The sequence below is a fragment of the Armigeres subalbatus genome, chromosome 3 (genome assembly GCF_024139115.2).
Source record: "Armigeres subalbatus isolate Guangzhou_Male chromosome 3, GZ_Asu_2, whole genome shotgun sequence".
Lineage (NCBI taxonomy): Eukaryota > Metazoa > Arthropoda > Insecta > Diptera > Culicidae > Armigeres > Armigeres subalbatus.
In genome coordinates this window covers 194,950,504-194,967,413 of record NC_085141.1, presented here as the reverse complement: position 1 = coordinate 194,967,413, position 16,910 = coordinate 194,950,504, and the positions used below count along the sequence as shown (strand labels likewise).

The 16,910-nt window shown below is 42.5% G+C and overlaps 1 protein-coding gene across 2 annotated transcripts in view; it reads left to right on the top strand.

Moving 5' to 3' along the window:
* LOC134224410 (uncharacterized) overlaps positions 1-15,540 on the top strand; it is a 62,991-nt gene extending 47,451 nt beyond the window's left edge. For both annotated transcript variants that reach the window (XM_062703745.1, XM_062703744.1), the window contains 3 exons: positions 653-1,029; positions 1,583-1,730; positions 14,845-15,540. In XM_062703745.1, coding sequence (XP_062559729.1) covers positions 653-1,029; positions 1,583-1,730; positions 14,845-14,915 — 596 coding nt within the window. In that variant the 3' untranslated portion in view covers positions 14,916-15,540. The remainder of the gene's footprint in view (positions 1-652; positions 1,030-1,582; positions 1,731-14,844) is intronic.
* The last annotated feature ends 1,370 nt before the right edge of the window (positions 15,541-16,910 follow it).

Below are 16,910 nucleotides of genomic sequence, written 5' to 3'. Positions count from 1 at the left end.
TTCTGAAGCCTAAAAGTCTAAAAATACGTATTCTGGCAAAAAAAAATGTTCGGAAATGTATGTTTTTTTCTACATATGTACACGCACTTTGAAGAGCGTACTGCTTGCAGTTTCTGAACTGAAAGTGCCTCACGGTTCTGTATTGAACAATCAAACAATTTTTTGTTGTTTTCTCGGAATTGTGCATAATGGGTAATGCAATTTTTCAAGTTAATGATTCAATTGGTCTAATTCAAATTAATGATTCAATTATTAGCTTATTCTCCAATACTACAGAATCCAAATCTTATTAATTGCCAATAAACCATCAAATCAAAAAAGAATAAAACGCATTTAAGTCATGCTTCAACCTAATAACCTTTTTTTAATTAAAGATATAAACTTTCATTCAACGATGAGGCTCTGATTCACTCAAAATGCCTTTTTGCAAAATTTATTGGCATAATATTGACCAATTTCTTTATAATACTGTGGTTTCATCTTTCATGATCCAAATCAATCACAATTTAGTGAAGTACATAGCAATAAAAGCTGCCGGTGCTGGTGCCGGAGCCAGTAGTAGAGGCAGCGCCTTTAGATGTTGTGGTCCCGGCACCATGTTGAACGAACAAAAGACCACCCGCTTGTGTACTATAAGTGTTTCTGGTTTCAGACTACAACCTACAGCTTCTGGATCAACTACCACTTCGGTTGCTGCAAGACGTCGAGGGTGAACGTTATGAATTGCCAGCATTATTGGACAAGGACAATGTTAATGAGTTTCGGAAAATCTACGATGACAAATATCATGAAAGTGAGGCAGATTTGCAGCAAATAAACAACGTGGGTGGCGACAGCTTTCACCTGACGAATCATCGACATGGCAGTGGTGCCAGTACAGGTATCACTAGTGCCAATAAGAACACGGCAGAAGGCTCCACAGGAAGTGGGAGGAAACGTGTGCCGCCCACCAAGCCGTATATCCACATGCTGATGCTTTACGACCTGCTAAAAAGGGAAGCGAAAAAATTTATGTTCAACTTGTACGAGGTAAGCAGTGCACGTAGGTCAACACTAATTTAGTGATAAATCTCCAGCAGAAGCTAGTCCACTTGTTTGGTCAAATAATTCAGTTCGCACGATAACAATTTATCGGATGCCAAAATCTCATTTAGGATAATTTGTCAGCCGGGTATAGCCCCGTGACTGAATGATTTTCGGCATGCTGTTCAACATTGATGATGATGTTTGGAATGTGGTCAAATAATAATTATGTACCACAACAAAACATAGATTACTCATGGAAGCACAATAAGCGCTCCACGATAAAAATAATATATTTAAATTGTATCGACCGTAGTATCTATTTGGCAAAGGCGACAAAAATTAAAAGTCATAATAACTCCAACAAATTGCGATAAACTGTAAAAATTCTCATAAATCGATAATTTTCAACGCAAGGCACATTGGTTAGCATACTAATTCAGTTAAGGCAAACTATTCATACAAGTAAAATAACAGCGTACTAATTAAATAACAAACAGCAACTTTTTAACCGAGAGGGAATAATTCCTGTGCTAGAACTTTTTTCTTCCCATTTCAGGGTTTCAGTGCCAAGATACTTACCGAGCTCTCTCAGTTTAAAGCAGATAATAGCCAACAGCAATTACTATTTGTACTCTCTCGGATGCTGGAGGAAAAAAACATCGATAAGGCGGACGTCGTGTCACGAACAAAAGCAATGATAACAGGTAGCTGTGGAAAATTGAGTGCATGCAATGCCATTATTTTGTAGAAAAAAAAATCTTTCCTCACCGAACTAACCTCTCCGGATTGGGTCAGGACCGGCCTAGGTCCAAAGTAGTTACAGGACACAATAGAGCTTCAACTTACATCTTCTATATAAGGTCATGGTTAGGGTTTCCGTCAGTTACTACTAACTGCGAACAGCCAATGTTATAGGCATAAACATTTTTCATTTTGTTAAGACGAAGCCATCTCTGCAAAAAAGCAACTGTTGAATATATTCGATAGCAACCTATAGGATATTAGTTGGATATTAATTTGCAAGCGTCATCAATTCAATGTATTTTATTGTGGAAAGTGGTGGAGGCGCATGGTAGTTTAATGAATTCAAATACATTATGCGACAGCGACAAGCTATGAAAAGAGATTGATTCATCACGAATGGTGCTGAAAGCTAAATTCTATGAGTGCTGAAAAATAAAGTTTGGTATAATAGCAAATACTAATACTTGCAACAAACGAAAAACATGCTACAATTTGATTATTCGGATCCGAGAGGCTTCTGCGGAATAGCGGAACATTCATCTGTAGAATTTCAGACAGAAAGCTCTTATAATGTTTAATGTAATTAGACGACATAAGGACACACAATTGAAGAACTCAACTTACCTGAATGCGCAAAGACATGCAAGTGGTACTCCATTATTCGTTTTCCATTACAACACTCAAATGCGTGTCATTTTGTATAACTGTTCGAATGTTCACATTGCTAAGATGTAGAAAAGGTATGCTACGTCTAACGCGAATGGTAGCTATTTTGCCCTGTGAAATTGCCGTTTCGATTAAACAAATTATTAAATTTTGTACCACGTAAGTTGGAGAAAAAAAAATGATCCGGTTACCAATATTTGCACAGCACATTGTCCCGGAGTAATGCGTTCACTCGTGACTCTCCTGATTAAAGCACGTATATCGTTCACATAGAATTGAGCTGGCCCTGCTTAAACAGAAATTTAACGCGAGCAAACACCAAGCTAGAGATCGTTCCGTTTTATGGCACACCTACTATCACCGAACCAAGCGAGCACAAAGCAGTGTGAAAATTCAAACGATTTTTCTAACACAACACTGGCGATTACCGAACGACTTGAATAATTGAGAACGTATGTTAGGGGAAATCGATTCGACGGTTTCCGTTTTAAATTTTTATTAGATCGGATAATGTGGCACAAACCAATCGCCAAAGCAGATGCTTAAAATTTTAAAATGGTCCGCATTGCAATTCTATTTCGATCACTTGCAAACCAATAGTAACGACATCATGAATATGAAAGCCGACAGATGGGTAGTGATGTCGGTTGTAATGTATAAATTGATAAATGCTGACATGATGACCTAGGGAAATGAAGGATGGAAAATCAAATTGGTATACCAATATGATTTGACTTGATTTCAATAAATTTCAATGATGTTTAATCGAAGAACTGTAATAATTATGTTCTTGCTGTTACGCCATTTTTCAAATGTTTGGCAAGCTATGTTTTTAAAGAAATCTATCTATCTACCTTCGAAGGTACACTGGAGGAAGTGGAAAAAGGGGGTAAGTGTAAAAATCGAAAAATTGGAATTGTACTTATTTTACAGCTTTTAACATACCATAGCATTGTGCAAAAATATTCTTTAAAGTTCTCACTAATACTATGTTAAAATTTGTTTATACATACCTTAACACAGTTAACGCTGGAGCTGTCATTTGAGGTTTCGGGAGAAGTTAATATTTGCATTAAAAAAATCGAATTCTAATTTGCACAAATTGTCCCTTTTTCCAGTGTATTTATGTCACAGGGGACCATTATAATACAATTAAACTAATCATATACAATTTGTAGTGGTTTGTACCATGATATCAAATAAGTGAAAGATTTTACACTTACCCCTGGTATAAAAAACTGCGGGGGAAGTGGGTAATTTTCTGATCACGCAAATGTTTCGTTCCCTTCATGGTTTATTTCAATATCTGGTAATCTTAATATGTTTCTTCTTTGTTATCATGATGTTTTTAGTGGTGATTAGACTAATATAAATAAGAAAAAGCCTGATTAATCCTCCTATTGGCATTGATGCCTTTCACGTCTTTAAGACATACTACAAACATACAAGAAAGATAAAAAATTGCACTGATAGGTGAATAGATTCCATTTTACACATTCATTTATGTTCATAACAAGTTTCGCCGTTGAATGCGATTTCTTGCGAACCAATCGGTTAGAGACAAGTGCATGAATATAGGTGATAATTTTGTACGTATTTTGCGCACACACATACATATAAACACGCACATACAGACATCATATCGGGGGCAGCAGGGACTTTGTCCAAGGGCTTGACGACCCCTCCCCATGGCCACTGCGAGTTAGACCGGGACCATCGTCCCTAATCCCTAATCCCAAGGCATCAAGCGACCCGTGCCGAGGGGTGAAATAATGAGCTAGGCCTTTAACGGAGCCTGTGGGGTACCTGGGCACCCTCCACAGTAGTTGTCCCTTACCGCGTCATGCTGGGCTCTGGCGTGGTGGACCTCTTTTCCCGAGCAACTCGTGGGACCAAAATGGAAAACCAAGTCAATTCTTCAATTAGTGGTAGTAGTGTAGGCGACAACCCCTTCGCAAGAGGTGGGTTGTTCAGGTCTCCGCCTAGGAGGCCAGAGGCAATAGTCGGTGCGCAGCGCCAGCGTGGGTCACTCAACCTTCCTCTCGGCTAGAAAAACGCCGGTAGGGGTGGCGACGGAACAGCTGGACGCCATCATCGACTTTGCGTCATCGAAGCATAATATCAGCAAGGACCTCAAGAGGAGCTTGCAGAAACTTCGAATGTCGATGCTGGACGCCAAGCTGGAGAGGGCGGTCGGGACGGCCAAGTGTAAACCCGTGAAATCAGTGGAGTCGAGGTCTACCCAGACTGAGGCCCAAGGATTCGCGGACTCGGGCAAGGTCGAATCGACCGAAGGCGTGCCAGCGAAGACGGTGGTGCCAAAGTCTACCCAGACTGAGGCTCAAGTATTTGCGGGTACGTCGGGGGTGACTGTTCCAACGGAGCAGACACAAAAACGGGAGAGACAGTCTCCAGGGGATGAGCTCCCTGGGGGCCGTTCCAAAACGCGGAGGGTTACTACCCCGAACAAGGGTAGTGGGGCTGGGAAGCTGAACCCTGGCCAGGTACCTCCAAAACCGGGGGAGGAAGGACCTGGAAAGGTCCGTCCACTCAGGAAAGACGGTGGCAAGGGGTTACGGCAGGCTTCTCAGCCGCACCAGACCAGGGAAATAGAGGGGGATGACGCCTCCTGGACCCTGGTCAAGAACAAGAGGAAACCGAAGACGTCAAGGGCCGAAAAGAAGGCCCAGGCGAATGAGGGTAGCAAGAAGTCTAGGGTAGGCGCCAATCACTCCAGGGGCGATGCCCTAGTCATCACGGCGGACGAGGCTAAGTACTTGGACGTCTTGAAGGCGATGAGGAGTGACGTCAAGCTCGGTGAACTCGGCGCCGACGTACGTCGAATAAGACGTACCCGGATGGGCGAGATGATCCTCGAGCTGAAGCGGGGCGTCTCGCAAAAGGCCCAGTCAACATTTTGGTACCTATAACTCATGATATAGGTTATTATATAAGAACCAACTAAATCGTATATAATGCACAGAATGGCTATATACGTACCAAAGTGGAGGCGATATAGGTACATACGAGTTTTATTTCACGATTTTTCCCGACATCATACGAACAGTAATACGATTAAACATTAAAATATAAAAAAAAAAATCTTACCAGCACCAAGTCTCGAACAGGCGATTTTTGGATCTGCAGGCGGATACTCTACCACGGCACCATACTGCACATCTTGAAGAGAGTTGGATTTTTGTCCAACATAAACTACGCAATTTATATCTTTACAACTGATTGAAACTTCTGCAAGCCACGCGGACTGAAGTGGTTTCGATTGTATTACGATTCACGTAGACATCCATTCGCACTGATATAGGATATTACAAGGACTATAAGTCATTATGAGTTTTTATTCACATAATTACGATTGATTTTCACTATGGTGAAAATTATCTTACATGATACGTTCAATACAACATGTGTCGACAATAAACTGATAAAGCTTGATATGCAGTGCGATTTAGATTTTTAATGGACGCAAATGCGACTTTATTTGCTGTTTGTTATACGATATGTGGTTTACTGGGGGGCGCCGCCTACAAGAAGTTGGCGGAGGAAGTCCTAGGCGAGACGGTCAAGGTGAGGGCACTCACGACGGAGGTAAATCTAAGGGTTAAAGACCTGGACGAGATCACCGAAGTCGAAGAGCTCGTCACGGCACTGCGGCGACAGTGTGAAGTGGAGGCGTCCACCGCAGCCGTTCGGCTACGGAGAGGTCCGGCAGGGACACAGGTAGCATTGGTTCGGCTACCTGCAGCGGACGCCTCCAAGGTAGTCAAAATAGGGAGCGTCAAAGTGGGATGGTCGGTATGCCCTGTGCGCATATACGAGCAACCCGAAGTTTGCTTCAAGTGCCTAGAACCGGGGCACAAGCAATGGGACTGCAAAGGCCCTGACAGAAGCAATCTCTGCCGACGCTGCGGATTAGAGGGACATAAAGCACAATGCTGCACGAACCCTCCCAATTGTTTGATTTGTTCCAGCAAAGCTGTGAACAGCAAGCACCCCATGGGGGGTTCGATGTGCCCGGCGTTTAAGCGTGCTGCAAAATCAAAATGCAGGTAACGCAGCTGGCTTGCTCGGCCTCGCCCGAGTGTTTGGTGTGCGCAGGTTTAGAGGAAACGGCGGAACACGTGTTGTTCGTGTGCTCACGTTTTCGTGCAATGCGTGACCACATGCTTGCCACATGTGGTCTGGACACTATCCCGGACAACCTAGTTCGGAGGATGTGTAAAGATGAAGTTGGCTGGAACGCCGTTTTATCGGCTATTGCCCAAATCGTCTCGGAGCTACATAGAAGGTGGCGCGTGGACTCAAGGATGGCTAGTTCAGGCGCAAATAAGAGGTGGTCCAAGGGATCGGAGTCGGCTTCATGAGTCATACCGGTGGTCATGCTCTGTGGTCGAACTCGATCCTTTTACCGTACAAGTGGCCGCGCGAAGAACAACATGGTATCGGCGCTTTCGCGGCGTCGGTCAACCGGGCGGGTTCCGAGCCCGAGGACGGAAAGGGGTCCTCGTCAAGGCTGGGGCAGGCGTAGGCACTGCGTCGGCAAGTCCCTCTGTGTGCTGGCGAATAGGCCCTATCGCAGAAAGGTCAATTTGGGGTGCACGCGGCATCATCATTCTTGATACCAGTCGTGCAGAGGGAAGCAGGCGCGAAGTTGACCCTGCCCACCTTCCGAGGACATAGGGCGTGGTAAGGCCACCTGGAAAGCCGGCAACGAGCTGGCACGATACCATGGTGTTCTTCTAAAAAAGCGAGTTACGATGTTCGGTGCTGCAAGGACACGCAGCTAACCTCGAGGGTGCGTTGTGCACTGGCCCCCCTTTGAAGCATTACTTTCTGGTTGTACCGAAGGGACTATGGGCTTGGCGGCAATGGAAACGGTTTAGCGGGTCGGGAATGTAGTCCTGCCTCCCTCGGTGATCCCTAACCCCGCACTTCCTGGTCAACCCAGGATGTCTGTTGAGCAGATTCCCCCTCCATTGTTTAGGAAGAAAAAAAAATACAGACATCATATCAATTCGTTAAACTTAGTCGATAAGTTTATAACACTGTAAGTCTCATTCTTCTTCTAAAAAGTTCATCTTTGAGGGCGAACAGAATATAGACTTTACAAAATTAGCCCTCCCCTATCTATTACAAGAATTCCTTGGGGACCTATTCTGTTGATCCGACGGAATTATTTAAGGTCACTCCAGACGGAATCCAATTTTCAAAGAACTCGCGTTTTCAAGGGCACACCATTCGATACGGAAGCAACGCACAACTGTCATTTTTATTTTTTCACGCCTGCTGCGACGCAGCAAAGCTGGAAAGTTGGGGGAAGTTTGTAGACCAGTTTGTAGGATCTAAATACAATCAATCATTATGGGGTATCAAAAACAGTTAATTTTGTACCAGCTGTGCGGTAATTCATACCATTTTGGTCGCTTGAAATTTATGGAAATAGATTTGAAAGTTGGGAGTTGTTTTTCCACTTACCCAATTGGAATGGGGTAAGTGGAAAATTCAAGTTATTTTGACCTTCAATTGTGATACATATATATCACCCTATCCAGTGCATCGCTGTCGTCACCGCCAATCCCCCGTCCTCCTCCGAGAGTGGACCAAAGCCAAGGTCGAAACCCGTACAATCCCGGTGGGAGTGGACCGCATAATCCCGCGAACCCGCTGAAAGGCCCCCGAAATCGGCCATCGGACCAACAGCATCCACGCTACCTGCCTCCCGCCACCGAAATGCATCCGGATTTCAACAATCATTATTACGAAGCGATAGTACCCCCCCATAATGTTTGTGACGTCACTAAGAAATTACCCCGAGTAGAGGGGAATAAATAAGCATGTAAAATATAGTTGGTAGCGCTTTTCCTTGGTTATGGTTTTTCCACCATTTTTCCTCTTTGGAACGTTTTCTCGGACTCGAAAGGAGTCATCAAGCCTCGCTTTTCGTGATCGGGTATTGAATAATTCCCTCGGGCAGCCTTTGAGCCCCTTTTGATACGACACTGTTTGTCGGCTCTTCCACTTTGCAGCATCGGCTGGCACGTGTCACGCAACACACTGGAATGTGTATACTCCTGCTGAAGGTGAGTTTTCACTTTTCAGGGAGTGGTAGGTACAATGGTTATCGACCCTACAATTTTCCCCTCTCCTAGCAGCGGTGTAGCTAGCGGGTAACAATCTGGCAACCGAAGTCACCCTGGTACGCTCGTGGGCTCCTCTGGTGCCACGCAGCTCAAAACACTCCTCGTCTTCCCGGATGACCAGCCCGACTGGCATCATACTCGCTATCACGCAGGATGTGTGATGCGATACCGTGCGGTAGGCAGATATTTATCTGTGATACATCAAGCAGTAGGTGCTCTTCAGTTTCTGCAGGTAACTGGTTACCCTCGGTGCTTTTGCCCAGGAGGGGCCGCCGTACCTAAGGATAGATGCGACAACGCTTGTCAGTAGCCTACGTCTACTGGCGTACACCTTGGAGCTGTTGGACATCATCCTCGATAATGCCGCCACGCACGCATATTCGACATGGCTACCGAAGGTGAGCTTGTCGTCTATGATGCCCCCAAGAATCTTCAGACTCCACTTTGAAGTGATCGCAACGTCTCCCATGTGAACAAATGCATGTTGTGCCAACATACGGTTATTGACGATAATCACCTCCGTATTTTGTTTAGCGAGCTTAAGGCCTCTCGCACTCATCCAGTCCGCCACAGTACTAATCGCGTGTGCTGCGATTAGTTCTACTTCGGGAATTGACTCCCCGTAGACCTCCAGGGTTACATCGTCAGCAAAGCCGACGATCTTCACACCAGGAGGGAACTTTAACATCAGAACCCCGTCATACATCAGGTTCCATAGTACCGGGCCCAGGATTGACCCTTACGAGACTCCTGTGGTAATGGGAACACTTTTCTGACCGGCATCGGTCTCGTATAGCAGCACACGGCTCTGGAAGTAGCTTTCCAAGATCCGGTACAGTCCTACCAGCAGGCTAAGCCGGCGTAACGAGAGTGCGATGGCATCCCAGCTTGAGCTATTGAATGCGTTCTTCACGTCCAGTGTCACCAACACACACTAAGAGTGAGGGGTATTGTTGGTGACACTGCTGAGGTTGATATGCGACGAAAGGTATAGAACGTACGTGAGTGCTTGCCATTCTGTTTTTTACAATTCCCGGCATTGGCGTCGGTTAGTCTGTCTGTTCAATAAAGCTAGATTGTGAGGACGGCTCCCCACGGCCTCTGCGAGTTAGAGGGCCAGTCTAGGACGTGGTGCAGTTCGGCAGTAGGCTATACTCTACCTCTTCGAAAAGCTACATGTGTCCGCAAGCCAAGGATGTTATCGATCATTTAGTAATCTGCCTTCGATCATTTAGTAGTTTGTCAATATCTTATTCCAGAAGCCTAATTTCAAAATGTATTGTATGGTGGACTTCTAGTGCAAAGGTTTATGTACAACTCTGCCTAACAGTTTGTTGTTTGAATTTCACTAATAACGAAGCTATTATGTTAGTAGCAGTAACTTAGACTAAATGATTGCATATTTTGTTATCATTTAGTATAAGTATAGCAACTAGCACCATAACTCCTTTAATAGTGGAATTCGAACGTTGACCTGTTAAGGGGAGTTGTAGAGAAACCTTCGCACTAAAAGTCCACAATACAATACATTTTGAAATTAGGCCTCTGGAATGAGCTATTGACAAACTACTAAATGATCGAAGGCAGATTACTAAATTATCGATAACATCCTTGCCGCAAGCATATAGGGTAGACTGGCCCAGGAGACCAATGCTCTGTGAAATCTGTTACATACCAACTGCCCTTTTCACAATTCTGAGCTCAATCGAGTAATCATAACCAATTTCCAGACCGAATGAGTGTCGAAAGTGTATTATCCTATATGTTTTGACTGAAGTCCCCACACAAACTTCAAATCAAATGCGCCAGATTATCCAACAAGCGATTGCGCTGAAATTTTGAGAGATTGATTTTCGCACCAAAAGATACAATCCTGGGGGTGCCTTGAGGAATTCGACAACATGTTTTTCTCCCCATACTAGGCAGGGCCAGTCTAATATAGTGCCGCTCAAAGCGCACAGGAGCCCAGGGAGTGCCAATTGGCATGGGGAGTATCCCTGCTTCAGTATGCTAGTGCGTGTGCTGCTTCAGCTTGTGATTTGCTTATGTTGAGGCAGGAGTGTCATTGGCGGTCACCACTATTGTGAAGCACGGCAGAAGTTTATGTGTGGATAGCGCATGCTGAGGCAGGAGTGTCTTAGTGTAGTAACGTTGATTGGTCCCTACATACCGCTATTGACGCCTCGAGGCATGCCAGTGAAGTGTTAGAGTGAGGCGAGTAACATTTGGAGAAGCAGCTTCGGTGGCAGAGTGATAGTGGGTTGAATCCACACCCAAGCACAAATAAATAACTAATTGATAACAAATTCTGTTATCCGGTTATCGGACATATTGATAACTGAACCTTGTTATCATTTTGGCTGACTTAACAGCCAACATAACAAAAATGATACCAGAATTTTATTCGTGAAATAACTACATGAAAACAAATTAAGTTATCACTGATACCAAATTTATAACACATTTTGTTATACATGTTATTTACTCAAATAACTAATTTAGTTATTATTTAGTTATCAGCCATCACTGTTTTATCGACCAAAATAGTTGAATCTTCTTTGCCGACTTCGTTACGCATTGTTGCCATTCACTGGGATTCGAACTCGAATCGAGTGATTGCACGGCGTCGTCTCTAGGTACTCACCCAATTACGCTTTCTTGAGGAGCAGAAGAGAAGAGCAATACGCTTTCTACAATCTTGCATTTACTGAAAACTATTTATAATCAAATCATGATGCAGTGTCAGCTGTACAAAGTTGAGAACAGAATAACTTATTAATAACAAACTTTATTATCCAGTTATATTGATAACTAGAATTGTTATCATTTTGGTTGAATTACCAGTCAATATAACAAAAATGATAACCGAATTTAATTCAAAATAGCGAACCAGCAATCAATTAGAATAAATACGGTTTATCGTACTTTTATTGATTTTATTGATTTTTCCAGTATAATAGGTTTATACATAATAGGCCAAATAATAGGCTTAGGTTAGTTTTTCTCTCTAATTGTCAATCATTAGGTTACTAGCAGCGCCTGCTGTAGATCGATTTCGGTTCTAGTTTTATTCTAACTAAACCACAACCTTGTGATTCGCAGTGAAACGTTTCATGTTTTCATATGCATATATAAACAGCAACACTGCTGATCCCAGCAAGAATTAATCCGTGAAAAATTTTGCCATTTGGCGAATCTAGGGTCGGGGTCGACAGTTTTCAGGAGCCCCTAAATGTACGAAAAAGGTTGATTTTGGTACATACGGTTATGTGAGTGCCCGGGGCCATGACTCAAAGCCCCCCTCCCCCTCTTCATCAATCCGGCCATGAGTGAATCCTCTCGCTAGTCAAATCAACCTCAAGTAGTTTTTATTTATCAGTCAAATCTCATCAGTTCAGTCAATGTTCTTTGACTTAATTCCTTCTGCAGATATGTTTTTATCGTTTCCGGCGGGTTTATATGATATTTGCTCATGCGAAAATCACGAGTAAGGTTGAGTAAATTGTGGAAAACTAAAATTATGATTCGTATGGGTACCGAGTCCACAACGTGCATTTTAACCTACAATGTCTGCCAGGGGTGCCGGGTCGACTAGTTAACATATTTTTTGGGTTACTGTGACAAAACACCTTCCAAAGGATTTTCTATTTCACATCTCAATATTCCCATGCGTCGACCGTCCTTTCAACATCGACTATTGAAAGTTTGGCTGCAGATAATCTAGCTCTGGTTTGTCTTTTACGTCCAAACCTAGGTTTAAACTGTCAATAGTTGAGCCCATTGCTAGATCGACTAAAGTGCGAGCATGATTGTTTTCTCCACAACAGACCAGATCGTTGCAATTTCTTGATTATCCGACATTTCCAGTTAAAATTTCCGCTTCTCCATATATATAAGCACTGTGGATCCCAAGATGAATTATGTTGCGGTTAGCTTGGCGGTTGGTCAAGATTATTCACCGTTCCTGAATGAGCACATGCCCTTGGATCATATGTTCCGGGAGCTGCAAGGCCATTTTAAGTACTTAATAAACTACAACGCTTAATTGGTTCTCACCTGAAACGAAAGTAAAGTTAATAAGCATAGCATAAAACAAATAAGAAAATTTCAACTCTTGTGTAAATTCCTTTGTTGACAGAGTAATAAACAAATCAATAGATATCGAGGGTAACGGGGAAAATCACTCTCTGCTTAGACGAAAATTTCAGTTCAGTGTTTGGAAACAGTTCTTGTCACAATATTCATAGCATAGGCCGGCTACATTTAACAGAAGTAGTATGTTGGCAAGGGTAGAATGCTTAGCCCCATTTCTGAACGACGCGAAATTTAGAAGAAAATTTGTATTGATAATAAAATTTGTTATTATTCAGTTATCAGTTAATCACATGATTGATAACTAAATATCAAAATGATAATAAGGATAACTAATCGTGTTAACAGTTTGATATCATTTCAGTTATCTGCCTTTGCTCGGGCACACACCCACAGTGAAGTACAAGTGGCGCACGGGGAGTGTCCCTACTTCGGTAGGATAGCGCGTGGCCTGCTCCGGCAGAAGAGTGAGTGATTAGCCTGTGCTGAGGAAGGAGTGTCGTAGCGGATAACCGCTATGGTCACCCTGTGGGATGGCTGAAGTTTGTTCATAGCCTACACATGTTGAGGTAGGAGTGTCTTTTTGGCCCAGGCAGTTACCGCTATTGACTCCCTGAGGCATGGTAGTGGAGTGTTAGAGTGAGCATCCAAGTAAGTCTCAAATGGTGTGAGTGCATAGGTGAATGTGTACATTAAGTACAGCCTATCCTCCAGAAGTAATGCTGGAAAGCTGTCTCGGGGGGAAGTTAGGGTTGGTGCCCAAGGAGGATTTAGTAGGTGAGTGTCACTCCAATACTCTGCCATGTGGCAGCTTTTCAGAAAAAAAAAATGTGAGCATTATTTAGGTGTCGTGCTGTATTCAACTGTTTCACAGTCGTTTATTCGAAACAGTTCCGTTCGATATTCTGGCTCCATATCTGACACACCGCAAGCACATCGGATATTGGGCCTAGCAAAAGGTCCTAGCTCTAGGACCTTACTAGACCCACACCTTCAACAATGAAGCTATGGCACTTCCGTGGCGTATGGTACAAAGTTTTTGGGGCTCGTTGAACATCGGCAGCAGACGCTTCGCCAGTTTACTACGTCGTGATGGAATCAGCTAACAGTCCTTTTTTCACGACCTCCAAACCAGGGACTTCCGATTAGTGGTGGGATTGCTGGAGGATTTATGCACCTTTAAAATCACTCACAGAGCACAATTTACGGTGGTTCCACTCTCGAGCTATTTCAGACTAAAAACGTCGTATTCGTTCAATCAACCTTCTCCCGGAAGCCATCCTGTTTACTTCTCTTTCCTTTCTCCTCAAAGCCAATCAGAGAAACATTTATGTACAAAAACAGGTAATTGAAGTTGTGAACGGTTGTTTCCGATTTGTCGGTAACATACTGTACCATGCGCCTCCACATAACGTGCATACCAGGAAAACAAACGAAGAGGTGTTGACAAATATAAAAAATTCAAAGATGATTCATATCAAGCATGAATTAACTCACCTCCCAAATTATCATGCAAGTTTGGAGTCGTCCGTTTGAACCATCGCAAAATTGTTTATGTTCTTCAATGTTCCAAACAGTAATTTGACATTCTTCGCATAGAACATAGATATTCTTGCAGGTGTAAATGGGTGAGACAATGCAATGCTACATAAATTATTTAAGCGTCATGCTTCCCTTTCAAGTCGCAGTCTTGTTTATTCGCGTGGGAGGGATTGGTGATTAAGATTTGAGAATGATTTTATTAGTGCTGTCAGCCGCCAAAGAAGTCAAAAATGAAGTTTTGTAGATCAGATATTAAATAGGTAGGCGATTTGTTGGTTTCCCATGTGTGGGCTTTAATTCCTATACATGAGCCATTTTGTTGTTTCTGTCATTCAGAATGCTTGGAACATGACTGTTATTACCTGTGACCTATAAATATGAATTTGTAAAGTTTATTAGATGTGAATTGTTCTTGTATTTCACTCAGTCAAAAGTCACATAGCTATCATAAGCGGTAACAAACATCTTCAAAATAACAATCTGGCGGAGAGCCGCACTCATTACGTAAACATTTTAGGCAGAAATACCGTAGTACGATTGTGGCTGAAGGGATACGCATACCAGTCAGTTGTGCTGATATAATTTTAATAACTACTCATCTTGGATGTCGTTTCAGAGCTGGAGAACCCCAACAGTGCGATAACTATGGCTCTCATCTACGTCCCACCGCTACAGTTTGCAGCATGAGGAAATCCATGCGAACGGATACGGATATTAATAATTAAGATGCAAATTAAGCATTGTGTACAATGCACTTGGTATATTTCTTTGTTAAAATTTGATGGCGGTACTTTGCCCGTAGGCCTTGTTCTCTTAGAGGAGACTCAGCTCGTTTCTGTGTAAACAAAACACATATCTGTTCGACAAACTAAATCGTGTGCTCGTACCATCTGCATCGTGTTTCAAATCCTGCTACACTTGACTATTTCCGAAGGGTGCAAAATATATGCTGCAAGAACCTACTGCACTCTGCATGCGTATGGTGACGATGCTGGTCAGATTTAAAGCCCATCTGAAATTAGCAACGCCAGAAGGAATGACAAACTCATGATGCAATCTTGACATTTAGTGTTTACATCCTTCCCTAATTCATAATACAATTTGCTATTAATTATAACAGGAGCATCCTTGTTCAGAGATGTTTTTGCCACAACATAATCCGTAAGTAACATATACATCTATTTCTTGTCAGACAAGCGGGTTGCTTTCAGGTTAGAAATTAGTATCATTTGTATGACTCACGTCTAATACTCATAAACAAGAAAATAAATGGCAAAATAAACACAACTAATACCTTTGATGTGCATCACCATAAATTATCATTCCAAGTGGTTGTTCAGATTGCTATTTCCAATATCACAGTCATCTCTGCATGTTGTAGGTACACCCGATTCTTTTTTTTCACGGGGGATGCGTTCCGTGTAAAAAAACTTTTTAGTTCAAAATTTGAAAATCCGTGTAAAAAAAGTTTTATGATTTCTCGACAAATCATGCAAAATGGAGCAACTTTGCAAAAAAACCTAATATTGAAATAAATTAAATAAAAAATCATTTGACTGCTTAGAATTGTTAAGAAATCATGTTTATGCAGTTTTATTAGGCGTTTTCCAATCAAAGTTAATTGACCTTTCCTGTCAAAAAATTTTATTCGCTCGATCGATTTTTTGGCTTGTTTCAACTTTCCCAAAATACCCATATTTTTTTAAGTCTCTAACTATATTTAAAATTGAAAACAAAAAACGAAAAAGTACTGCACGTGTGAACCGGCCTGAAAAGTTCACCCAATCTTTAAAAAAACAGCGCTTTTTCGATTTTTATTTTTGATTTTAAAAATAGTTAGAGACTTCAAAAATATGGGTTCTTTGGGAAAGTTGACCTTAAATAAACCAAAGAATCGACTGAGACAATAAAACGAGGTACAATTTTTGACGGGAAAGGTCAATTGCCTACGTTATAGGTAAGTATTACCCACCCAATTGGTTCGCCTTTTTTACTTTAGCCTAGCGTTTGCGAAGGGGCTTAAAAATTCTAAAAAAAATGATTCGTTTGATCATTTTAGTTTCATCGGTAAAGCTCTCGGGAATCCCAAACATTCATTTTTTTTGTTAAATATCTTGGTTAGGCATATGCACAGCATATGGTTCATTCGCCTCCTGTACGTACCGTTCGCTATCTGCACCCTACCATATACGGTAAGAAGCACTTTCCTTTCGAAAACTCCGAGTGCGCGTTGGTTGTTCAGGGCTCGTGTCCCTAGAGAACTATCAGTCTAATGAGCGTTTTGTAGATTGCCAGCTTTATACCGCGACGTACTCTCTTCGATCGTAGCCCAAAGCTCGTACGATTTCCTGCCACGATGCGTCACCGAATTTCTCAGCTGGTATCGTTATTGGTGGTCACCAGTGAGCCCAAGTTTACGACTTCTTCAGCAATCTCGAATTCGTCACCACTGATAGAAACTCGTGGTGGATGAATTCTTATATCGTCCGTAATTATTGGTTTTACAAGCGCAAACATCCTGTCTGTTGTTTTCAGGTTGGAATCATTTTCGACACCATGAGCATAGTATATCAACCGTACTTGCCACACAAGATACATACTCATGTAGTGGACAGGCATATGAAAGCTTTGAATTAATAACACTCATCACACCTAAATTCCGTCTGCAAAATAACCGTACAA